The 27,483-nt window shown below is 42.7% G+C and overlaps 1 protein-coding gene across 1 annotated transcript in view; it reads right to left on the bottom strand.

The window, feature by feature from the left end:
• The window catches only part of LOC126259687 (5-formyltetrahydrofolate cyclo-ligase-like), a 123,481-nt gene that overhangs the window by 13,075 nt on the left and 82,923 nt on the right, over positions 1 to 27,483 (bottom strand). Inside the window, exon 4 of the mRNA XM_049956646.1 lies at positions 16,123 to 16,262. Within this exon, the coding sequence (XP_049812603.1) occupies positions 16,123 to 16,262 (140 nt within the window). The remainder of the gene's footprint in view (positions 1 to 16,122; positions 16,263 to 27,483) is intronic.

Below are 27,483 nucleotides of genomic sequence, written 5' to 3' on the forward strand. Positions count from 1 at the left end.
CTTCTGTAGGGTTTTATAACTGGAAAAAGGTTTGGAAAAATTCCGTCTTCATGAAAATACGTTTACGCATAAAGAAGGTATTCTGAAACTAAATTCTATCACTAACCGAAGAGTGGCCTCCCAATTGAATGAACAGTTGGATTGTGGTAGGAAGAAAGGCCGTTTAGTTCTTGATAAAATTTTTACTACCGTGCAATTTCTATGCCGACAAGGACTAGCAATTAGAGGGCACGAAGACATAAACTCAAATTTTTTTCACTTGTTGGAACTCCGAAAGAAAGACATACCCGAGTTTAACGAAGGGTTTGGGGTTCGGGGTATAAGTGGACGTCCCACGATATTCAAAACAAGATCATTGATCTACTAGGAAAGTCTGTGTTGAGAAAGGTATTGGCTTCAATCAAGAAGACTGAACATTTTTCTATTATGGTTGACGTAACAAGTGAATCTTCGATACATGAACAAGTGTCATTTTGTGATCGTACTGTCGATGATTCCTTAATCATTAACGAAGACTTTACTGGCTTATACGAGACCCCCTACACTGAATCACAAACTCTGTTTAGTATTTTAGAAGACGTTTTTGCTCCTCTTGATTTGTCAATGGATAACTTAAGAGGGAAGTGCTATGATGGTGCCTTGAATATGAGAGGTAAGTTCAAAGGACTAAAAAAGTTAGTTTTGGATACACAACCAAAGGCACTTTACGTGCACTGCACCGCTCACAGTTTAGATTTGGCAGTTTTAGACAGTCTCCGCCATCTTACGTGTATGAGGGGTATTATGGCTTTAGCCAAGGACTTAATAAACTTCAAGAGTTTTTTGAAACATTTTCTGCAGAGGACAAAACAGAGATAGTTTACAAATGTGCAGGCTACCCTGAGTCAATGTTACAATTCAAGACATTTCTTTTTACGTCTGTACTGCCATGCAAAGAACCCAGTAAGGATGTCAATGAAAAAATTCAATGCCCTCATGTACGTGTTCCTGATCTGGTAAAAATATATGAGGGCTTCATTTGTATGTTAAATGGAATGCGTGATAGTTTGGAACACTTTTGGGAATTGTGTTTAAAAGAAAAACCTTCACAAACTGATGATCCTTCGCTTTCTCGGAATCGAAGTATACCACAGAAGTATGAAAACTAGCTCACCGCACTCTTTCAAAACCCCGAAGGAATACTACAAAGCTACTTACATTTCAGTTTGTGGAACGGTGCAATCTTGCATTACTGAGCGGTTTTCTTCGACTGGACTCACACACGTCATTGTAGCAGAGCAAGAGTGCTTGCTTTTAGTAAACAGAGGTGAAACAAATTTGGAAAAATCAACTGAGTTTTTCAAAAATGCCCTAGACATTGAGAGAATGCGCTTAGACTTGAATATGTTAGCCGATATCGCTAACAAAAAACAACTGGTCTTAAAAAACATGCCTGATGTAAGAAAGTACATTACACAAGAGCCTGCAGTTGTAGAAAAGTTATGCAAAGTACTGAAGTACATTAAGCTTCTCCAAGTAGTTCCAATCACGACAACAACAGAAGAACGGTCATTTAAAGCTTTAAAACACCTGAAGTCATATCTCCGATCAACAGTGGGACAGAAGGGATTGAGCAACTTCGCTGTTCTTCATGCCCACCGAGATGTTTTGGATGAATTGGGTGTCAAACCAGTCACCAACGACTTCATATTCAGTAATGCAGTCAGATGGTTGACATTTGCACCTTTCTAAAGCTCTAATGATGGCATTCAGAGCAATATTAAAAATCTTTATAATATAGAGAATACATACATAATGTTAAATTTTCAGATTCGAAATATTAGTACTAGCTTAGTACTGTATTACTACATTACAAGAGTACTGTATTAGTTATTTTCAAATTCTTAGATATTTTTAGGATGTAAGACCCAATTAAAACCTGCTATTTACATACTTTTTGACTGAAAGTATTAAATATACTGTATTAACTTTATTAACTGTATTAAAGCATTAACTTTGAGATATTGTTTTTATTTAATTAACCCTTAGCCTTATTCAAAGTAAGATTAAATTAGCTATTTCACTTATTAATCAAAGTGCTATTACTGTGCGACAGCAATATTTTACGTTTTATTCCTTTAATGATAATTTAGGATTTATATAAATATAATTTTAATCTTTTCAGAACTATATATTCACTGCTCTGTAATAGTCTATAATCATGATTATTACTGTAAATTAAATTAGCATTTTACGAAAATATCGTGCGTGTTTATGTTATGTTTCTTTTTTCAAAGCCAAAAAATGTGTCAGACTTGTCGAGTTTCCCGGAGAGTCGAGTTATTGAGAGTCCAGTTTTCGGGGTTCTAATGTTGATCATATGACTCTAAAATGCTTAAAAAACTTTAAAACTTACTATTTTTCATCTAAAATTTAGAAACTTTCCCCGGGTAAGCCCCCCCCCCCCACCCCCGTATGGGCCACTCCAATATTTTTGGTAAGTCGGCGCTCCTGAACATGCCTGGGATAATTGAAATGGGCTGTTTATGGACGACGTGACCCACCAACCACTCTGAGGGATCTACGCCGAATCGCCTTTGAGAAGTGGGAAAATCTGGACGAACAGTGCCTTTATGAACTTGTGGATAATACGTCACGACGAATACAGGCATGCATCAATGCAAGAGGACGTGCTACTGGATATTAGGGGTACCGGTGTGTACAGCAATCTGGACCACCACCTCTGAAGGTCTCGCTGTATGGTGGTACAAATACAATGTGTGGTTTTCATGAGCAATAAAAAGGGCGGAAATGATGTCTATTCCAATTTTTTGCACAGATTCCGGAACCATCGGAACCGAGGTGATTCAAAACATTTCTAGATGTGTGTATTTAACAAAGAAATTCGCCAAACAGTAGTGCAAATCAAGAAGTTATTTTATCTTCGCTACTACTTTCGGAAATTCAACATGCCATCTTCAGGCTACATATGCACCCCTCAAAAATTATCGGTATCGGCTTACTAGGGCCATCTGTTTCTGGATGTTGTGAATTCTCAAGAGCTTCCTTCGAAGACTTGATTGCAACTACTAATTGCTAACTGCTAGTTGCAATAAGGTCTTCGAAGTTAGCACTTGAGAATTCACGACATCCAGAAACAGTTGGCCCTAGTATGCCGGTATCGATAATTTCTCAGAGTTGTATATGGGGCCTGAGGATGATACACTGAATTGCCGAAACTTGTAGCGAAAATATTTATTTGCACGGCTGTTTGGCGAATTTCTTTGCTAAAAGCCTAATCTATGTGTAGTACGACGTATGACCCTTCGGGAATCCATAGCGACAACATCATACGGCTGCTCACTCGTGGTGGTTGTTGTTTTTTTGTTTATCGACCGACTCCGTGGTCAAACGGTTCGCTGGCACGATAGCTCAGCGTGTTTGGTCAGGGAACTGGTCACAATATTTAATAAAAGTAATTGAGTGAAGTTTTCATCGAGAGCATTGATGTCATGCAACATCCGGAAAGTACCACTGACGACATAACGACGAAGATACAGGTCAAAATCAAGAAGACAAAAAATTGTCGCTGCCTTCGGTGCGGATAGACCCGGGTTCGATTCTTGGTAACTCTTTAGATTTTTTCTCTGTACTAGTCAGTCTGAAACTCTGTTCACTCTGCTCCGTGAAGCCAAATGAGAATCTGCTCTAATAAAGAAGCACCGGCTCCATCAGAATTCATCTATTGACAGAAACGGAAGGAGGGGTTGGTGATACGCAGACTACATGTCCCACGATACACAGATCGCTCTTCGTACTGTCTTTAAGCATTCGGCGAGTCAGAACAGCCCTCTGGCCTGATTCCAGAGTAGCGGTGGTGATTTTTGTTGTTTAATTTTGAACTGATAAGTGATATGTTGAACTGTGGCTTGTATGTTCGCGTTTCAGTTTGGAGTGGTAGAGTACGACATCTGTGACCAATATGTTGTCGCCAACGCTGGTTGACTTGTCGGCCGCTGTGTTTCCCCCAATTGGTGTTACTTTATTGTACTCCCGCCCAGCCCTAGCACTGGAAAATACCATTGCTTTTGGAGGCTGTTTATCCTACGCGTCGACCACCTGTGACCTGGCTGCGATCGGAAGCGATGATGTTGCACCTTTTCCAGTTCCTGAGCGCGATTGTCACACTGACGGACATTACAAGGTGTAGCTACTCCAATCGCAGCGTCTACAGGAGCCGTTTTCTCTTCAACATAGCAGCTCTTCCTAACTTAACAGCTCACGGTTCTAAGCTCTGCCTTAAGTTCGTGGAAACAATGACGGCTTATTGTACAGGGTGGACCATTGATCGTGACCGGGCCAAATATCTGACGAAATAAGCGTCAAACGAAAAAACTACAAAGAACTAGATGGCGCTATGTTGGCTCGCTAGATTGCGCTGCTATACGTCAAACGGATATCAACTGCGTTTTTTAAAATAGGAACCCCCATTTTTTATTACATATACGTGAAGTACGTAAAGAAATATGAATATTTTAGTTGGAACACTTTTTTCGCTTCGTGATAGATGGCGCTGTAATAGTCACAAACATATGGCTCACAATTTTAGACGAACAGTTGGTAACAGGTAGGTTTTTTTAAAATTAAAATACAGAACGTAGGTACGTTTGAACATTTTATTTCGGGTGTTTCAATGTGATATATGTACCTTTGTGAACTTATCATTTCTGAGAACGCATGCTGTTACAGCGTGATTACCTGAAAATAAGACATTAATGCAATAAATGCTCAAAATGATGTCCGTCAACCTCAATGCATTTGGCAATACGTGAAACGACATTCCTCTCAACAGCGAGTAGTTCGCCTTCCGTAATGTTCGCATGTGTATTGACAGTGCCTTGACGCATCTTGTCAGGCGTTGTCGGTGGATCACGATGGCAAATATCCTTCAACTTTCCCCACAGAAAGAAATCATGGGACGTCAGATCCGGTGAACGTGCGGCCCAGGGTATTGTGCATCGACGACCAATCAAGCTGTCACGAAATATGCTATTCAATACCGCTTCAACCGCACGCGAGCTATGTGCTGGACATCCATCATGTTGGAAGTACAATTCCATTCTGTCATGCAGTGAAACACCTTGTAGTAACATCGGTAGAACATTACATACGAAATCAGCATACATTGCACCATTTAGATTGCCATCGATAAAGTGGGGGCCAATTATCCTTCCTCCCATAATTCCACATCATACATTAACCCGCCAAGGTCGCTGATGTTCCACTTGTCGCAGCCATCGTGGATTTTATGTTGCCCAATAGCGCTTATTATGCCGATTTACGTTACCGCTGTTGGTGAATAACGCTTCGTCGCTAAATAGAACGCGTGCAAAAAAATCTGTCATCGTCCCATAATTTCTCTTGTGCCCAGTGGCAGAACTGTACACAACGTTCAAATTCGTCGCCATGCAATTCCTGGTGCATAGAAATATGGTACGGGTGCAATCGATGATGATGTAGCATTCTCAACACCGACGTTTTTGAGATTCCCGATTCTCGCGCAATTTGTCTGCTACTGATGCGCGGATTAGCCGCGACAGCAGCTAAAACACCTACTTGGGTATTATCATTTGTTGCATGTCGTGGTTGACATTTCACACGTGGCTGAACACTTCCTGTTTCCTTAAATAACGTAACTATCCGGCGAACGGTCCGGACACTTGGATGATGTCGTCCAGGATACCGAGTGGCATACATAGCACTCACCCGTTGTGCATTTTGATCATAATAGGCATACATCAACATGATATAGACCTTTTCCGCAATTGGTAAACGGTCCATTTTAACACGGGTAATGTATCACGAAGCAAATACCGGCCGCACTGGCCGGAATGTTACGTGGTACCACGTACTTATACGTTGTGACTATTACAGTGCCATCTATCACAAAGCGAAAAAAGTGGTCCAACTAAAACATTCATATTTCTTTACGTACTACACGAATATGTAATAAAAAATGAGGATTCCAATTTTTAAAAAACGCAGTTGATATCCGTTTGACCTATGGCAGCGCCATCTAGCGGGCCAACCATAGCGCCATCTGGTTTCCCCCTTCAAGCTAAACGAGTTTCGTTCTGTGTAATTTTTACGTTTGACGCTTATTTCGTGAAATATTTGGCCCGATCACCATCAATGGACCACCCTGTATATGTTGTAGCTTTCACATTTGGAAACCTGGACAGTCGAGAACAACTAATACACCGAGGGTAAAAAAATCGTAACAGCAAAGAGGAGTTGTGCAACATAAACGAAGATTAATAGGTGTGTTTCTACATCTGAAAGATGATGTGTATTCAACATTTCGCAACAGTCGCGTAAGAGCGGCGCTAGTAGTGCCACAATGAGGATGCGAATCGCGTTTGCTTTAAATACACGCTTTAACGGCCGTGAGTGTTAGTTACCCTTGATTCTGGACTTGATGACTTAATGTTAATCAACGATGCCTTTCAGACGACTAAGACGCCATTAAAGATGGCACTATCAACACCTTACTTAGTTTGAACGACGTCGTCTAATAGGGCTAGAAGAAGCTGAATGTTGCTTCTGCGATGTTGCAGAAAGACTCGGAAGGGTGTAGCCACTGTACATGGTTGCCGGCGGTCACATGAAAGCACGGTCGTTAGAAGACCAGGCTCCGGACGACCATAAGATGAACGGGCTCTGAACGGCCACCGACATGGAAGAGCATCGTGTTCAGGGCATGGCTCTGGAGAATCCTACTACCCTGCAGCAGCAATCTGAGAAGCTGGCACCACAGTGACACATCGAAGTCTTACAAATCGGCTACTCAAGGACGGTTCCGAGCGAGACGCCCTGCAGTTTGCATTCCTCAGAACACCGCCGTTTGGTACTTCAGCGGTGTCAAGCGAGAGCTCATTGGACGGAGTGTTGGCGGTCGGTCGTGTTGTTGCCTGGAGAAAGTTAGTTCTGCTTCGGTGGCAGTGACAGCCGTGAGTTGATTAGGAGAACAGTTGAGGGCCTGCAACCAATCTGACTGTGTGCTACACACACGGACCTGTATCTGGATTTAAGGCCTGGGGTGGGATTTCGTATGACAGCAGGAGCACTCTCGTGGTTATTCCACGCACCCTGGCTGCAAAATTGAACGTCAGTCTGGTGATTTGACCTGTAGTGCTGCCATTCATCAACGACATTCCAGGTGGTGTTTTCCAGCAGGATAGCGCTAGCCCACATCCTGCACCTGTTGTAACCCAACATGTTCTACAGAGTGTCGACATGTTGCCTCCGCCTGCTCGATCACCAGATCTGTCCCCAGTCAAGGACATATAGTACATCACCGAAAAACTCTAGCGTCATCCACAAACAGCATTATCCGCCCCTGTGTTGACCGACCAAGTACAACAGGCATGGAATTCTATCCCACAAACTGACATCCAGTACGTGTATAACACAATGCAGGCATATTTGCGTACTAACATTCAACAGTACACCCGTTATTAATATACCAGCATTTCACATTTTCAATGGCTTATCTCATGCTTACATTACATTGTAATCTTGCAATGTTAAACGCTTAAATATATTACCTAAATAATTAATTCCTAAAATTTAATTTCTCTACATTATTAAATATATTAATTTTTTTTTTGGTACGGAGATTTTTTTCAGTCAATGTGGATGTGTGAGAAAGGTCGGTTACATATGCTTCTTCACAAAGAAAAGACAAGAGTGAAATGTCGACTAAGCTATCTGTTACAGACCCAGAAACATCTTTCTGTTCATCTTGCACTACCCACTGTCCTGGACCGGCTTTTTAGGTAGATATCGACTCATAAGTAGAAATGAAACGTGTACCATCTTTCATGAAATAAAGGCATACAACCTCAGGAAAATCTTCTACAGACACGAAATTACTGTAGTATTTAGGCAGTAAAAGGGAATGGCATCAATACAAAACCATGTTCAACGGCTCTTCTTTTAATTGACTGGAAATGTAATGATTTTATTTCCTTACATTGTGACACAGTGGTGTGTGATCTAATAGTGAGATGAAAACCAGAGACGAAAAAAAGAGCCCTTGCCCATACGCTCCATTATTGCAGTATTACACTCGGGCTTCTCGATGTGGTTTTAATATGGAAAGGACTGATAGTGCGATTACCTGTTTAGAACCAACAGGTTCATCATTTGACTGCTGATCACATCTAAAATTACATTGTACTTATGCTGTACATTTTGGCAGTTTTAGTTGTGTGAAAATTGTTTGGGGTGCTTGTGCTTGTACCACCGATGCTATTCTCTACCCTTTTGACACATGGTCCTGTCATCCTTTTCCTTCACCTTTTGGTATTTTCTGCATATTTCTTCCCTAAACGATTCTGCAGAGAGCCGTCTCATTGCTTATAATATTAGTCCACATAACATACAGCATCATTCTGCAACATCACGTTTCCTTCTTTTAGGTTTTCCCCACAATCCGTGATTCACTCTTACACAATGCTGTACTCCATACGTGTATTCTCAGAAATTTCTTTCTCAAATTGAGACCTATGATTTGACACTAGCTTTCTTTTGATGAAGAGTTCTGCAATTTTCTGTGTTAGTCTGCTTCTTACGTCATCCTTGATTCGCTTGTTATGCACTGTTTTGCTTCCAAGCGAGCTGAATTGCTTCGTTTGGTATTATAGCGTAGCATCTGTATTCGGTCAAAAAGTACACCAGACTGGAAGTGAGGTGCAACAGAGCCAGCCACAGGCAGGCAAGTGTGTTATGCATGGCAAAAGAAAACACGGAAGACAGGCGTTGCCAAGCGGACCGAGCTGGATGCAGTATGACAACAGCCAATATAGCAACAGCCAACACTGCGATACGCTGGTGAAAGGAGTGAAGCCTTTCCTCATTTGCCACCTCAGAAGTGTTTATTGCCTTAACCCCTGAACGAACATTGTCTGGAGTGTATAAGTACTCAGCCTTTTGCGAACTGAAATATTCTCATCCCAGTATCACGGCCTACACCTTAAGCCAGTGACAACCAGAGCGACCTGCTGGAATGCAGTACGGGGTTTGCTGTTTTACCAAGGACAGGACAGCCTGCCGTGAGACATGAACGCAGTCGCCGCCAGAGCGGAGAGCCGCCTGCTTGCTGGAAGGAGGTCACCCCACCCCCTGTGGAAGCCTCAGCTGTGCTGCTGCGCTGTCAGCGTGGTCACATCTGGAGATGTCACTGGTAGCAGCATTCTCCGCTCTTTGCACTGTCAGCAGTGCTGAACGTCTATTGATTCGCGTGAGAGGCAACTGGGTGCCTCCACCTAGCTGTTCCTGATGTACTATAGCAGAGGACCGGAATAAAGAAGCTAACTAAACAAAACTATTGTCGTCCTGGCGTCTCATTTCACTCTACATGGATCGTCTAACAGTCCACTGGCAAGCCTGTAATTCTGATGTTACGTTTTACCAAATCTCATTTTAGTTGCTCCACCGTACTTCAGTTTTCTTTGATTTATTCCAAATCTATATTCTGTTCTCAGCAGTTTCTTTATACCCTTTAACGTTGATGCAGTTGTTCCGCACTTTTACAGAGAACAGCAACATCAATAATAACCTTTCAACCTGAATTTTAATTTCATGTCTCAATCATTTTTTATTCCTTCGTTGCTTCTTTGAGGTGTAGGTGTATAGTTTCAACTGTAGAGGAGAAAGAATGTATCGCTTTTTAATCACACTACCAGTGACAATATAACTGTGAAAATGTCTCCTCGATGGTATTAAAACGGTGTTGTACGCTGTAGTAGCATATTATGTTACGTGGTATCTGTGATCCAGTCTTCTCCCCATGTTTAAATTGGAACATAGAAAAGACCCAGATACCTAACTGTTAGTGGTGCTGACAGCTCCTTTTGTTTTTTTATCAGTCACCAAAAATGGCTATTGAATACTGATGATGCCAAGGACTCCTTCTCGTCATAACTGACGTCCACAGGGGCAATGAACTCGTGCACGTATGGTGACACCAAGTGCATTGAGAAGCAAAAGACTCATTCATTCATATATTGTGTCCTGTAAATCCCAGGACAACCTCCAGGGATATGGCACAAGTCAAATTACACACTGACATGTAGAAGCAGCCACTGCAGGATACTTCTGTGAAGTACACTATCTGATCAAAGGTATCCAGACCCTTATTAGTGTCATTAATATGTGATGTGACCACCTTTTGGTTTTACGATGGCTTGAACTCTGCTGAGGACCCTTCCACTGAGAAGTTTGGAAGCTGAAACTAGAGAAGGTAGAGATGCTGGACGCGAAGTCAGCGTTCTAACTAATCATAAGGTATTCCACTGGCTTCAAATTAGGACTCTGTGTAGGTCAGTCCATTTCAGGGATGTTACTGCCCACAAATCATTCTTACGGACTCTGTTTTATGACAGGCCGCATTATCATGCTAATATAAAGAAGCACTGTCTCGGAACTATTACCCCACTATACGCAGTACACAATGATTTAAATGAGTTCGTATCCATCCACATTTAGTGTTTTCTTAAGTGCAATAAGGGGCACCACACCCAAACCACGAAAAACACCCTATACTGTATCACAACTACTCCATCGATAATTGTTGGCACAGGACCAGATGGCGAGTGACGTTCTTCAGGCATTCGCCAAACCCAAACCCTTTCATCACACTGCCACAGGATATAGCGTGATTCATCACTCCAGATTACTCATCCATTGTTAAGTGGCGTCGCTCTTAACACTGTCTCAAGCGTCGCTTAGCACTGACTGCAGAAATGTGTGGCTTATGAGGGGCTGCTCGCCCACTGTACCATATTGTTTGTAACTTGCTACGCACAACGACTGTGCTACCTGGACTGCTAGTAGTACTTCATCAGTGGTTCCTTCCGAAAATTTCAGGCGATTTTATAAAAAACACTCCCTGCAATGCTAGATGGTCCTTGTCCGTATACAAGGTCTGCTTAGCCTTGGTTCAGCTTTGGCCGTCCCTTCGCGCTTCCACTTCAGTGTCACATCACCGAGAGTCGAGTTGGCCAGCTTTAGAAGGTTTGAAATGTCCCTGATGAGTTTGTTACTCAGGTGATATCCAATGTCTAGTCCACTTTCGAAGTCACTGACCTTTCCATATCAACAGATTGCGCTGTTACTGCTTCTCTATTGGCAACACAAGGTTCCTCGCCTCTTTTTACGCTGGTGAGTCTAAAACGCCTCTTCTTCTTGATGATTTGGTTTGATTTGTACTCGACCTCGGCTAAAACTCGGCGACAATCGGTAGAGTGTTGAGATCGTTATCAAGTTACGAAGACGACGTTACACAAAATAACAGTGCTGAACCGAAATGTCGACGTGCGTGAGATATTTACTTCACCAAGAATCGTAATTAATCGTTTGTAATCGATGTTTAACTGATTAATGATGAAATATTAATGGTAAAACCAATACAGTCACATCCACGACAAATTCCCTACAAGCTGGTCGTAATTCCAAGTATCTAATAAATCGTAACAGTGGGCTTGTTATTTGAGTCAAAGATTCTAAACAAGCGCCGAGCGCTGCAGTCAAATATTATCTCTGAGCGTAATTATTACTCGGGAGTTTCATGTCAATAGTTTGATAGAACTGTAAATCACAAATGCACGACTTGGCACGAGAGGGTGTTTTATTGCACAATATCAGTCACTTCCTAACAGAGCCTTGAAAAGAAAACTATCCCAGGTGTTGGGGGGATTGAAATTATATGCTTCGGACCTATCACTGAAGTTCCATAAACCACTGGCTATTATGAATGAAAATTGTCTGTCAGTGTTCGTTGCCTAAATCACTGACTAAGTAATGTTTAGTTCAATTATCTAGTTAAAAGTTCACTTTATTCTAGTAGGTAAAAGTCCTCCGTTCGAATTCTAATGCCATGATATTTGAAGTCAGAAGATCGTATTACTGCGTCAAATTAGATCACAATTATTCAATCTCAAAAACAATCTAAGCGCGCCTACATGTAAAAGCATTCAAACATATGACCTGTTTCGGCTAGCTCTCGTAGCGTAGTGACAATGCATTGAATTATACTTAGTCATTACTCACGATTCCTAAAGAGTAATCACAAGGAGTATTCTTTGAGATCGTTGGTTCTACTTTGCGAATGTGAATTTATGCTAATTTCGCGATTTATTATGATTCTGATTTTAATTTTACTGAAATTTAATCTTTCTTTCGTAGATTGCTAAATTGTCAGGTCTTAGATTCCTGATTTAATTACTTGTTGTTGTTTTTGTTGTTGTTGTGGTCTTCAGTCCTGAGACTGGTCTGACGCAGCTCTCCATCCTACTCTATCCTGTGCAAGCTTCTTCATCTCCCAGTACTTACTGCAACCTACATCCTTCTGAATATGCTTAGTGTATTCATCTCTTGGTCTCCCCCTACGATTTTTACCCTCCACGCTGCCCTCCAATACTAAATTGGTGATCCCTTGATGCCTCAGAACATGTCCTACCAACCGATCCCTTCTTCTGGTCAAGTTGTGCCACAAACTCCTCTTCTCCCCAATCCTATTCAGTACTTCCTCATTAGTTATGTGATCTACCCATCTAATCTTCAGCATTCTTCTGTAGCACCACATTTCGAAAGCTTCTATTCTCTTCTTGTCCAAACTATTTATCGTCCATGTTTCACTTCCATACATGGCTACACTCCATACAAATACTTTCAGAAATGACTTCCTGACACTTAAATCTATACTCGATGTTAACAAATTTCTCTTCTTCAGAAACGCTTTCCTTCCATTGCCAGTCTACATTTTATATCATCTCTACTTCGACCATCATCAGTTATTTTGCTCCCCAAATAGCAAAACTCCTTTACTACTTTAAGTGTCTCATTTCCTAATCTAATACCCTCAACATCACCCGACTTAATTCGACTACATTCCATTATCCTCGTTTTGCTTTTGTTGATGTTCATCTTATATCCTCCCTTCAAGACACCATCCATTCCGTTCAACTGCTCTTCCAAGTCCTTTGCTGTCTCTGATAGAATTACAATGTCATCGGCGAACCTCAAAGTTTTTATTTCTTCTCCATGGATTTTAATACCTACTCCGAATTTTTCTTTTGTTTCTTTTACTGCTTGCTCAATATACAGATTGAATAACATCGGGGAGAGGCTACAACCCTGTCTCACTCCATTCCCAATCACTGCTTCCCTTTCATGCCCCTTGACTCTTATAAATGCCATCTGCTTTCTGTACAAATTGTAAATAGCCTTTCGCTCCCTGTATTTTACCCCTGCCACCTTTAGAATTTGAAAGAGAGTATTCCAGGCAACATTGTCAAAAGCTTTCTCTAAGTTTACAAATGCTAGAAACGTAGGTTTGCCATTCCTTAATCTTTCTTCTAAGATAAGTCGTAAGGTCAGTATTGCCTCACGTGTTCCAGTATTTCTACGGAATCCAAACTGATCGTCCCCGAGGTCGGCTTCTACTAGTTTTTCCATTCGTCTGTAAAGAATTAGGCCGGCCGAAGTGGCCGTGCGGTTAAAGGCGCTGCAGTCTGGAACCGCAAGACCGCTACGGTCGCAGGTTCGAATCCTGCCTCGGGCATGGATGTTTGTGATGTCCTTAGATTAGTTAGGTTTAACTAGTTCTACGTTCTAGGGGACTAATGACCTCAGCAGTTGAGTCCCATAGTGCTCAGAGCCATTTGAACCATTTTTGTAAAGAATTCGTGTTAGTATTTTGCAGCTGTGGCTTATTAAACTGATTGTTCGGTAATTCTCACATCTGTCAACAGCTGCTTTCTTTGGGATTGGAATTATTATATTCTTCTTGAAGTCTGAGGGTATTTCGCCTGTTTCATACATCTTGCTCACCAGATGGTAGAGTTTTGTCAGGACTGGCTCTCCCAAGGCCGTCAGTAGTTCCAATGGAATGTTGTCTACTCCGGGAGCCTTGTTTCGACTCTCGTCTTTCAGTGCTCTGTCAAACTCTTCACGCAGTATCGTATCTCCCATTTCATCTTCATCTACATCCTCTTCCATTTCCATAATATTGTAATCAAGTACATCGCCCTTGTATAGACCCTCTATATACTCCTTCCACCTTTCTGCTTTCCCTTCTTTGCTTAGAACTGGGTTTCCATCTGAGCTCTTGATGTTCATACAAGTGGTTCTCTTATCTCCAAAGGTCTCTTTAATTTTCCTGTAGGCAGTATCTATCTTACCCCTAGTGAGATAAGCTTCTACATCCTTACATTTGTCCTCTAGCCATGCCTGCTTAGCCATTTTGCACTTCCTGTCGATCTCATTTTTGAGACGTTTGTATTGCTTTTTGCCTGCTTCATTTACTGCATTTTTATATTTTCTCCTTTCATCAATTAAATTCAATATTTCTTCAGTTACCCAAGAATTTCTACTAGACCTCGTCTTTTTACCTACTTGATCCTCTGCTGCCTTCACTACTTCATCCCTCAAAGCTACCCATTCTTCTTCTACTGTATTTCTTTCCCCCATTCCTGTCAATTGTTCCCTTATGCTCTCCCTGAAACTCTGTACAACCTCTGGTTCTTTCAGTTTATCCAGGTCCCATCTCCTTAAATTCCCACCTTTTTGCAGTTTCTTCAGTTTTAATCTACAGGTCATAACCAATAGATTGTGGTCAGAGTCCACATCTGCCCCTGGAAATGTCTTACAATTTAAAACCTGGTTCCTAAATCTCTGTCTTACCATTATATAATCTATCTGATACCTTTTAGTATCTCCAGGGTTCTTCCATGTATACAACCTTCTATCATGATTCTTAAACCAAGTGTTAGCTATGATTAAGTTGTGCTCTGTGCAAAATTCTACCAGGCGGCTTCCTCTTTCATTTCTTAGCCCCAATCCATATTCACCTACTACATTTCCTTCTCTCCCTTTTCCTACACTCGAATTCCAGTCACCCATGACTATTAAATTTTCGTCTCCCTTCACTATCTGAATAATTTCTTTTATTTCATCATACATTTCTTCAATGTCTTCGTCATCCGCAGAGCTAGTTGGCATATAAACTTGTACTACTGTAGTAGGTGTGGGCTTCGTATCTATCTTGGCCACAATAATGCGTTCACTAAGCTGTTTGTAGTGGCTTACCCGCGTTCCTATTTTCCTATTCATTATTAAACCTACTCCTGCATTACCCCTATTTGACTTTGTGTTTATAACCCTGTAGTCACCTGACCAGAAGTCTTGTTCCTCCTGCCACCGAACTTCACTAATTCCCACTATATCTAACTTTAACCTATCCATTTCCCTTTTTAAATTTTCTAACCTACCTGCCCGATTAAGGGACCTGACATTCCACGCTCCGATCCGTAGAACGCCAGTTTTCTTTCTCCTGATAACGACATCCTCTTGAGTAGTCCCCGCCCGGAGATCCGAATGGGGGACTATTTTACCTCCGGAATATTTTACCCAAGAGGACGCCATCATCATTTAATCATACAGTAAAGCTGCATGCCCTCGGGAAAAATTACGGCCGTAGTTTCCCCTTGCTTTCAGCCGTTCGCAGTACCAGCACAGCAAGGCCGTTTTGGTTATTGTTACAAGGCCAGATCAGTCAATCATCCAGACTGTTGCCCTTGCAACTACTGAAAAGGCTGCTGCCCCTCTTCAGGAACCACACGTTTGTCTGGCCTCTCAACAGATACCCCTCCGTTGTGGTTGTACCTACGGTACGGCTATCTGTATCGCTGAGGCACGCAAGCCTCCCCACCAACGGCAAGGTCCATGGTTCATGGGGGGGGGGGGGGGGGGAATTACTTGTTATTGTCCTAATAATAGTGATAAATGGAACTTGGTTCGCTTATTCACTTTTCTGTGAATTTGGGACTTGGGGGGAAATCTTTGGGGTATTGGGAGCTAATTTTTGATTTTTATTTCTCGTCCGAGGAAGTGGCATTACAAGTCCTCCTCTCGTAGCATCTAGTGATCAGTTCGCATTCCATAGGGGTGACCGGATACTTTTGATCAGGTAGTGTATACTGGTAATAAAGAGCCTGCTGTGGTGGATAACATTAGTAGGCAGGTGCCTCGGAGGGAAATAGTTTGCTGCCTGCTGGTTACCGGGAGAGGCTCCCGTACCTGTGAGTAGCGCGTTCTCCCTGGAGTCAGCGTCGTCGCCGCTGGGCTGGGAGATGCCCCAGGCCGTGCTGGGCAGCGCGGACAGCTCCTCCACCGAACGCAGCCGCAGCATCTCCATCCGTGACTCGCACTCCCAGTACCTGCCGGACGAAACATTGTACCACTGTCCTGAAACCGGTTTTAACAGGCACGAATTACCTACACGCGCATGCCCCTGCAAGCATTCACGTAAGCCTAAGTCAGCTTACACGTGGAAACACCGTTCTTGAATACTGTCACGCCAATTTACGTGTAAGGTATGAAAGTTAAACGGCGTTTCGCTTTCTTGCAAGAAGTCACTTCTCCCATCATCGCCTACAAGCTAGGTGTATCTGCTCTCTTTCTGATCTCGTTTGTTCGACAGTATGGGTCTTGAATAGTTTCTTTTGTGAATAGTAAGTGCCATGGCAAAAAAATTGACCTAGTTTTAAACCAAGTGGTTGGGAAGGGAGTGAGACAGGGCTGTAGCCTCCCCCCGATGTTATGCAATCTGTATATTGCGCAAGCAGTAAAGGAAACAAAAGAAAAGTTCGGAGTAGGTATTAAAATCCATGGAGAAGAAATAAAAACTTTGAGGTTCGCCGAAGACATTGTAATTCTGTCAGAGACAGCAAAGGACTTGGAAGAGCAGTTGAACGGAATGGACAGTGTCTTGAAAGGAGGATATAAGATGAACATCAACAAAAGTAAAACGAGGATAATGGAATGTAGTCGAATTAAGTCGGGTGATACTGAGGGAATTAGATTAGGAAATGAGACGCTTAAAGTAGTAAAGGAGTTTTGCTATTTGGGGAGCAAAATAACTGATGATGGTCGAAGTAGAGAAGATATGAAATGTAGACTGGCAATGGCAAGGAAAGCGTTTCTGAAGAAGAAAATTTTGTTAACATCGAGTGTAGATTTAAGTGTCAGGAAGTCGTTTCTGAAAGTATTTGTATGGAAGTATTAGTATGGAAGTGAAACATGGACGATAAATAGTTTGGACAAGAAGAGAATAGAAGCTTTCGAAATGTGATGCTACAGAAGAATGCTGAATGGGTAGATCACATAACTAACGAGGTATTGAATAGAATTGGGGAGAAGAGGAGTTTGTGGCACAACTTGACAAGAAGAAGGGACCGGTTGGTAGGACAAGTTCTGAGGCATCAAGGGATCACAAATTTAGCATTGGAGGGCAGCGTGGAGGGTAAAAATCGCAGAGGGAGACCAAGAGATGAATACACTAAGCAGATTCAGAAGGATGTAGGTTGCAGTAAGTACTGGGAGATGAAGAAGCTTGCACAGGATAGAGCAGCATGTAGAGTTGCATCAAATCAGTCTCAGGACTGAAGACCACAACAACAACAACAACAAATAAATAACTTATGAACTGGCAAAATGTTCTTGAACAGTGCGAATGGAATCTCATTCCACAATAATAAAGTAATGCAGCATCGTTTAAAGTGGTGAAATGGACTAGAAAGTTATTGTAACAGAGAAAATGGTCTAGCTGAGGTTCATATTATTGCAGGACTGTCGATAGTATAAAGTTACTATTTATTTCAGTATAATGATAATAGTTTTATGCTTTAGTCATTGCCTGTATCATACCTCTTTCGCTTGAAAGAAAAGATCAAAGAGAAAGTGCAGTTATCTTAACGACGTTAGCTACGAAAGAAATCGGCTTAATCAGTGGTTGCTGATTCGTTTGCTAATAGGTTGATGCGTGATCGTGAATTGGTATTTCAGTGCCTGTATGACCTTTCTAATGCTATCATTTCTTGTAAGAAACCGGAATTCGTGTAATAAATTTAGAATACATGGAGGGTCTATTAATGACCATGCGATATGCATTGAAGGCTGCTGTAACAGTGGCCCGTCAATGGAATCACTGTGCCGGCCGCTGTGGCCGAGCGGTTGTAGGCCCGTCAGTCCAGAACCGCGCTGCTGCTACGGTCGCAGGTTCGAATCCTACCTCGGGCATGGATGTGTGTGAGTCCTTAGGTTAGTTAGGTTTAAGTAGTTCTAAGTCTAGGGGACTGACGACCTCAGATGTTAAGTCCCATAGTGTTTAGAGCCATTTTTTTGGAATCACCGTATTATGACTGTCCAGCTTAAATCGCCCTTTACCGTCACAGAAGGTGAAAAATATTTAAAAATAAATTTCAGAACAAGGAATTCTGATAACATTAAGTAAAAAACATCACCTCTCACAAGAATTTATTATTAGTCTAGGAAATACGAAACTAGAATGTCATAATCTTATACTGAGATTTGTGACAGGAAGCGCGAAAAGACGAGCGATACAGGAAGCTGAACCTGATCCCTCAGTCAACTGTTTTTAAACCAAATCCAAACGATTAGCCAGAGTTTACATACGTTACAAGTGTGTATAATATTATCTATGCGTTTATATGGTTCCGACATCCGTACCTATATTGTTCGACTGTAAGTGTAAACATTACAATAAAGTAGAAATACAAAATTTATTTTTACGTTTACAGATTTAATGCTACTTTTGACCGTAGTTAAAATCCTACGTAAATACAAATGTGTTCATATTATTGCAGTCACTAATTAGTCACTGTTTTGCACAGTACTACAGGGTTTTGTTATATACTGACGAGTCAAAGAAACTGGTATACCTGCCTAATATCGTGTCGGGCCCCCGCGAGCACGCAGAAGTGCCGCACCACGACGTGGCATGGATTCGACTAATGTCTGAAGTAGTGCTGGAGGGAACTGACACGAAGAATCCCGCAGGGCTGTCCATAAATCCGTAAGAGTACAAGGGAGTGGAGATCTCTCCTGAAGAGCACGTTGCAAGGCATCCCAGATATGCTTAATAATTTTCATGTCTGCGGAGTTTGGTGGCCAGCGTAAGGGTTTAAACTCAGAAGAGCGTTCCTGGAGCCACTTTGTAGCAATTCTAGACGTGTGGCTGGAATTTCTCAAGTCCGTCGGAATGCACAATGGAAATGAATGGACGCAGGTATCAGACAAGATGCTTACGTACGTGTCACCTGTCATAGTCGTATCTAGATGTATCAGGGACCCCATATCACTCCAACTGCACACGCCACTAACGTTACTGAGCCTCCATCAGCTTTAATAGTTCCTTGCTGACATGCAGAGTCCATGGATTCATGAGGTTGACTCGATACCCGTACGCGTTCATCCGCTCGATACAAATTGAAACGAGACTCTTCCGACCAGGCGACATGTTTCCAGTTATCAACAGTTCAATATCGGTGTTGACGGGCCCAGGCGAGGCGTAAAGCTTTCTGTCGTCCAGTCACCAACACTGCACGAGTGGGCCTTCGGCTCTGAAAGCCCATATCGATGATGTTTCGTTGAAAGGTTCGCACGCCAACACTTGTTGATGGCCCAGTATTGAAATCTGCAGCAATTTGCGAAATGGTTGCACATCTGTCACGTTGAACGACTCTCTTCCGCCGTAGTTGGTCCCGTTGTTGTAGGATCTTTTCCGGCCGCAGAGATGTCGGAGATTTGATATTTTACCGGATTCCTGATATTCAGGGTACAGTCGTGAAATGGTCGTACGGGAAAATCCCCACTTCATCGCTACTTCGGAGATGCTGTGTTCCATCGATCGTGCGCTGTCTATAACACCACGTTCAAACTTACTTAAATGTTGATAACCTGCCACTGTAGCAGCAGTAACCGACCTAACAACTGCGCCAGGCGCTGGTTGTCTGATAGAGGCGCCGATCACATCGCCGTATTCTGCCTGTTTACCTGTCTCTATATCTGAATATGCAGCCTATACCAGTTTCTTTGGCGCTTCAGTGTAAAATTAAATACTGGACTAGTAAAGCAAATGTCATATTTACAGCACCTGTGACCTTTCCGAACCTTGACCAACTCCAAAAGTACAAACAAATCAGACATGTTGAGTCAAAAACCCTGCTTTCCGATGCACCAGCAGTATATTGTAGGTAGGATCTAGTACTTCACATAATTTCCTTTCTCAATACTCTCTCGGAATCTAGGTGAGACGGCTTTACATTAATGAAAGCAGCAATTGTTCTCACATCTGAATCCGGTTGTTCTGACAATACGGGGACACTCGTCTTCATGCTCTCTCTATTAGTATTTTTCTTACAACCATTGTTCTTACATGGCAGCAAGTGGTACAACATTTCATCTAGACATATTGGACACACCACGTTGATACATCAGTTAACTGAGCAACTTCACTCATGGTGTGTCCGTGGAGACGTACAAGCACGATAGCCCATTTTAAAATTCTGAAGCGTGTGCCATGTCGACCTATCTTACTGCGCTGATTCTGTAAAATTGGCCTCCCCCGCCCCCCCCCCCCTCACCCACATACCACACCGCTGCATTGACTTATCGCCTGTTAGCAGTTCTAAACAATGTACAGCGCTCCAAAGCTATGAATGTGCTCTTCTAAGTGGGGGACTAACATTCTGTCTGGTGAGCATATTTTGAATGTTGAAGAATGCGGAGGGACCGCAATATTTCCACAGGTTATTATATTCACAATACAATTGGATAATAAATTCAAGTGAAGACATGTAATCCTTTCATAATAAAAAAAGCGTCACCTGTTGACAGTAGCTAATTTTTGTCACAAAACTAATGTAATGAAAGAAATACTGCGGAGGCGACTTAACTGGTTCACACTGCGACGGCAGCGATACGACCCCGATAGGCCTACGTAGTTGTGTCGTATAGCCTGCCGCAACACGGAGTGCTGGTCGCTTCAAACAACTCTTGTACAGCATTGTTTTATCTAGACGAAGGAAAGAGGAAACTATTGGGTAAAAAAATGACTTTTTTCATATTTTCTACTCTCATATCAGAGCTTTATGATGAACTAGTTTTCTTTTCGATGTTGCCCCAAGTAGCTACGATACTTCTAAGGGAAAAAAGAGCTCCGTGCATGTTTTGAAAAGTTTGTCGTGGAGAATATAGTCGCTGGCCAGTTTACATTTGGCAGTTCGTAAGTTCGTGCATACGAAATATAGCTGACTTGTGAAAATTGTTTTTAACGGTAGAAGGAGCGCGATACCTCTTCTATTCTCCAGAAAATACTTCAGATATATTGGAGATTGTGCGCGAGGAGATACGCCTCCGCGCCAGCGCCACGCTATTGCCGCCTGCCTTGGCGTGCTATGCGGAGTGCGGAGATGCCCCGTATTTCTCTTTTCCGTAAACTGCCGGTACGAGCCGAAGCAGGAAATGAAAAACTTACTGAAATGAAAAGATACCGGCAGTCCAGCTGGTGATGCTGATTGGATGTTTCTCCAATCTATGTTCCCTGGTTTTAAGAAACTTTGTGACAGGCGTAAAAGAGAAGTGAAAACAAAATTCCTGTTACTTCTGAATGAGCAGCTGGACGAATCCAAGGAGGACACATCGGAATGTTCCTTATCATGGGCTTCTTCCATTTCTTCGAAATATGGTCTACTCCTTCACAGAATTCACCACTCGCTGCTTCGCCACTGATGGTAACTGATCACACTTAAAATCCAAGAAGGTTTCTTCTGAATACTCCACAAACTGAATCACATACTGCTCCGTAGGCTATAACAGTTGTAGCAATGATGTCCTAACTTCATCAGTCTGCTACTAATATTTGTGTATCTACCACACGGAACGAACGTTGTGTCTTGCTTTGTCCGTGTAGCTGATACTAGTAGCTCGAAACAGTGGAAACTGTCTCGTTTCATTCTGTAAAATTCGTGGAATTTGTGTTTGTGTTGGGAAAGATCACCACAAATTACGGCTGAAAAGTGTTCGATATTTATGGCATCGTATGGGTGCACCCTGTACTGCCGGGTATTTTTCATTTTCTTGAGCTTTAGATAATAATAAGCCACAACAACGTCACATCAGAAGAGCAAATGATCGCAACTGAGAATGATACAGAAACGTGAATCATGTGGCCTTGTTGTCTTTTGTATGGTGAGTCACATCGCATAGTGTATCATCGTGTCCTCTCAGTGGAAACACGAGTATCATATGGACAAGCGTCGCGTCGCGCGACCTTCATTGCAACGTGTCGTATGACACATCGTATCACGTCAGTGTGAACCGCGCCTTAGATCCTCAGCAGCACCAGGGCTTAGGCCTATAGGCTTGTTTTAGATCCTTGTTAGCATCATATTTTACATTTAGGCATGTGCTGCAAGCGCTGCAATCAGTTCTTCCTGTACTAATGTATCATTACTGTATCAATAATGCTCTGAAGCATCAGCTCCTTATCGCGTGTCCTCGTTCATTTTGTTGTCAAATAGTGAATATTCCCCAGCGTTTCAGCATAGGAATCACACAGCCAGCGGGTTGCAAATAACAAAAATGGTTCAAATGGCTCTGAGCACTATGGGACTTAACTTCTGAGGTCATTAGTCCCCTAGAACTTAGAACTACTTAAACCTAACTAAGCTAAGGACATCACACACATCCATGCCCGAGGCAGGATTCGAACCTGCGACCGTAGCGGTCGCGCGGTTTCTTACTGTAGCGCCTAGAACCGCACGGCCACTCCGGCCGGCTGCAAATAACAGTTTGGTACATTGACCTGGGTTTAGACACCTCTAAGGATATTTTCGTCAGTATGAAAATTTAAGAAACCGTGAAGTTACATTGCGAGAAGGCAATGGTCAGAGTTTAGAGCAGAAATAGTCAACTCAAAAATTAAAATTAAACACGTTCCAGCACTTGGCAGATATGCCTTGCTGGGAACAACATCTCCTATAATGTTCCTAGCAAGGCATATGTGTCAAAGGCTGGAACGTGTTTAATTTTAGTTTTTGAATTGAGCATTTCTGCTCTAAACTTTGTCCATTGCCTTTACGGTTGATTAAAATTTCATTCTGATGAAAACATCCTTACAGGTGTCGAAACCTAGGTCAGTGTACCAAACAGTTATTTGCAACCGGTTGGCTGTGTGTTTCCCATGTTGAAACTTATATATGCTTGCTTGGAAACGGCCTTGTTTAAAATTGTCAGTCCCCAACTTGTCATTTCCACTAATCGTTAGACTTTTCCCGAAGTCCAGCTTTCACTCCCACGCAGCAAAAATTGTACTGCATTTACCTTACATAATTTCCTGCCTGTGGTTCCTTAATTCACTCATTCATGCACATACCGTGGTAAACAGATCGCAACGTGTACGACAACCTTGATGGATGTGGATCGAGTTAATTTGTACAGTGTGTTAGTGGTACAAGTGCAGGTACTTTTACTGGTGATTGAGTAAAGTGCAATGAACAACATTACATCAGTATGTACTTCATTTGCAGAATAATAATCATAACTATCACTAGTGCTATGTTTTGAGGATTGTTAATGCCTCGATGTACATGTCGCAAGAGCAAGCGGTCAATGTTTATTTTCTCCTGGGCACCAAGTCAGCTGCTGAAGTGTAGGTACGTGATTCAGAACTGTTAGTCTATACTAACAGGCGTAATGCACTTAGTAGCGCAGTTACGACCGTGCGGAAAACACCAGGTAGTGAATTATGGGACATGTTTGCAGTAAGACTGTTTGACGCAGAGGAAGAAACAACTATCGCACTGAAGTGTGTTCATGTTAAGGTACCACTGATCACACTACCTGCCCTTGCACCCCTAACACCATGTACGAGGCTGCAGCAGTCACTGTACGCTACTTCCATAGAGAATACTAGTAACGAATTATGGTTAGCGCTAATGTACTTATACGGATAACGACGAGAATTACTTATAAATTACTTCAGAAACGTCTGTGTAAAGTTAAAAAGAAAAGTTCCCCGTTCTAGCCTTGACAGGCCAATAGCGCCCGACCGACCACTATGCCATTCTTTGTCAACGACGTCACTGGATCAGTTGACCACTCAGCTACATAGGTGGACAAATGTTTATGTATCTTAGAAAAACAACGAACTCATTCAAAAAAATACAGCCACTGTACCTCTTCCTATACCACTCACTTGCTTTTTTTAGCCAATACTTCAAAAAAGCATTTACATAACTTCGCAAAGACTACTACAGGAAAAGTAAAAAACGGTTTAATACAAATATTACAGTTGTGCAACATATACATACCAGAGTCCATCTAATCTGATAAATTGTAGATGTAATGCCTAATGCTGTATTCTTTTCCACTCAGGTTCAGAAAAAGAAGCGAACGCCTTGAACGACTATAGATACCCTTAGTATATTCTGCAGAAATGATTAGCATTTGAACCATGTCGGCCCATGAGTTCAAGGTCAACATCGATATCGTCACGCAACACCACCCACCGTTAAATGAGTCTGCGGCTATCGTTGTTTCTATAAACCGAAGTAATGGATCAGTGTGACTTGAGCAGAAGTGCAGGATGCCATGCAGACGTAAGTGCGAAACGTACCGTCAAATCAGTGAGTTTGAAACATGGCGCATTATTGGTATGAGAGAATGTGATGCATCCATTCGGGAAATTTCCGCTCATTTGAGATGAAGTATTCCGGCAGTGCTACGGCTGTGTGCGGAATGGTTCGCGGAAGGCAGTAGAAGACACTGCACCGAACCCCCCCCCCCCCCCCCCCCCCGAGAATGTCGACACCTCAACCGAATGGCTTTGCAGGCCAGATACGCCTCCTCCTCGGCTCTGGCGCAACAGTGGAACAGTACAACACATCGGACGATATCAGAAGTGACAGTCCGTTGCCGTTTATTACGGCATGGTTTACGTGCGCGTCCTCCACTTCTCCGCCTACCTCTGACATGTTAGACGGCAATGGTGTATGGAACGACGTCACTGGGGACAGGAACGGCATCAGCTAGTGTTTTCGGATGAATCCAGGTTCTGTTTGTTTAGAAATGATGGTCGCATTTTGGTTTTCCACAGACCGGGAGGGGGGGGGGGGTTGGCGGAGATGGGGTGCGGTATCACAGTGGCTGCATTCTCACAAGACATGCAGCGCCACCTTAAGGCCTTATGTTGTAAACTGCTATTGGGTACAACCACAAATCACAGAATCACAGTTGATTAGTGTCCAGCGCACTATGACCAGTGCGACCTACGTGAATGACATCCTGCCACCCGTAGCCATACCCTTTCAGCACAACAACCAGACGCCATTTTTTAGCAGTGCCAATGCACGACCACTTGTTGCTGCACAACCACGTGCCTTCGTGGTGTTAATGGATGCCAGCCTTTTGCCCTGGCCCGCCTCATCACCAGACTTGTCGCATCGAAAATGTGTGGGATGTGGTGAAACGACGGGTGCAGCACTGACCCAATGCCAACGGCTACACATGAACTTTGGAACCAGGTGAATGCATCATGGACGGCTATACTTCAGGACGCCATTCGCGCCTTGTATGCGTCTACGTCATCAAGTATGGAACAAGTTATCACGGCCCATGGCGGACCCTCTGGCTACTAGGCGACACGACTGAAATGTTAATCATTTGTGTAGAACATTCTAAAGTACATGTCCTGTGAATATGAAACCTATCTCTAGTCGTTTTAGGTGTTCTGTTTTTTCTGAACTTTGGTATCGAATTACTGGACATTTTCAAGATGTTGCCAGGTAATATGTTATAGACTTTCATACCAAAATATGAAATAAAATTCCGATGGATTGTTTAGATTGTACATTATTATTACTCCTAGTACTGTGATTGTGATTATGATCGTCATTCGTACAGTTCATCCTAAGTTATTTCTTCTTGTTGAATGCAACTAACATTAGAGAGTATTTTTGTGCCACGTAGTTATGACTACATCCCTGAAGAGGTTTCTGCAAAATGTTCATTTTACACCACATTCTTACTGCACACTTGTTTAGACTAAATACTTTATTGCCTTTGACTGCGTTACCCAAAAAATGATGTCATAGCAATTCATTAGAAGTTTGCAAGGTATACTAACAATTTCTCCTGCAGGTCAACACAATGAGAAAGATTTTTAAGTGGAAACTTAGTTTAGGACTCTACATTTTTGGGGCACCCTGTATACGTGGTGGTCACAATGTTGTGACTGAAGTAAGTGTACGTTGCCGTACAGGGGTTCTACAGAAATATGGAAGCACAACGAAAAATGCATTTTTGAACACAAATGCAGATGCTAACTGAGCTTACAGGTTGCACTGTTGTAATTGACAACGAACGGCAGCTGTGTAATGTCCTCAATACGTTATGTGTTAGTCGTGGGTAGAATAGAGTTCCGTGTAGCTGTGAGCGCATTATGTCGGAGATAAGTGAAGTCGAGCGTGGGCCAACTGTTTGTGCTTGTATGTGGGTGCTTCTATAAACAAGGGGTACCATATCGCAGATTTATACCGCATACGGGGAAAGTGGGGAAACATCACCCGTCAAGTCATAACGCGGACGAAAGTCTATGTTGAGTGATCGCGACGGACGGACATTGTAGAGGACTCTGACGAAGAATAAGACGACGGCAGCTGTTAAAGTCACTGCAGAACTGAGTGTCAACACTCGCGAATCCCGTCAACACCAAAACAAAATGGAGGGAGCTCCAGAAGCTGGCAACTGCAGAGCGATACGGAATTCCAAAACCACTCATCAGAGAAGCAAAAGCTCGTAACAGAAATAAGTGGTATGGAAGCCCTGAAACCTGGACTGTGGAGCAATGGAACAAAGTCATTTGATCGGATGAGTCTTACTTCACGCAGTTTCCAACTTCTGTTCGAGATTACGTTCCAAGAGTGGAACATTGTGGGGATTCGGTGGTGTTTTGGGCAGTCATTACGTGGAATTCCATGGGCCCCATTGTTACTGTGCAGAGTAGGATTAAGTACGATGGTTATGTGGCCATTTTGACTGATCAGGTCCACCCCATAGCACAGCGTTTGTTGCCCAACGATGGCATCACTGTGTTCCAGGAGGACAGGGGCCCTGTTGACACATCTCGTATCTTTCAGGATTGGTTTTGTGAGCACGAGGATGAAGTGTTATATCTCTCCTGGCCACCACAGTCACCAGATCTCAATCTAATTTGGAGAGAAGAGTGTGCGATCGCTATCCACCCCCATCATTGCTGTCTAAACTTCCCACTATCTTGCAGGAAGAATGGAACAAGATTCCCTTAAAAACCGTACAGACCTGTGTTATCAGTTTCTCGATGACAGAAAGCTAGGCCGGCCGATGTGACCGAGCGGTTCTAGGCGCTTCAGTCCGGAACCGCGCGACCGCTACGATCGCAGATTCGAATCCTACCTCGGGCATGGATGTGTGTGTGATGTCCTTAGGTTAGTTAGGTTTAAATAGTTCTAAGTTCTAGGGCACTGATGACCTCAACTGTTAAGTCCCATAGTGCTCAGAGCCATTTGAACCATTCTGAAAGCTGTTTTGAATGCCAAA

Source organism: Schistocerca nitens, chromosome 5 (genome assembly GCF_023898315.1).
Source record: "Schistocerca nitens isolate TAMUIC-IGC-003100 chromosome 5, iqSchNite1.1, whole genome shotgun sequence".
Taxonomy (NCBI): Eukaryota; Metazoa; Arthropoda; class Insecta; order Orthoptera; family Acrididae; genus Schistocerca; species Schistocerca nitens.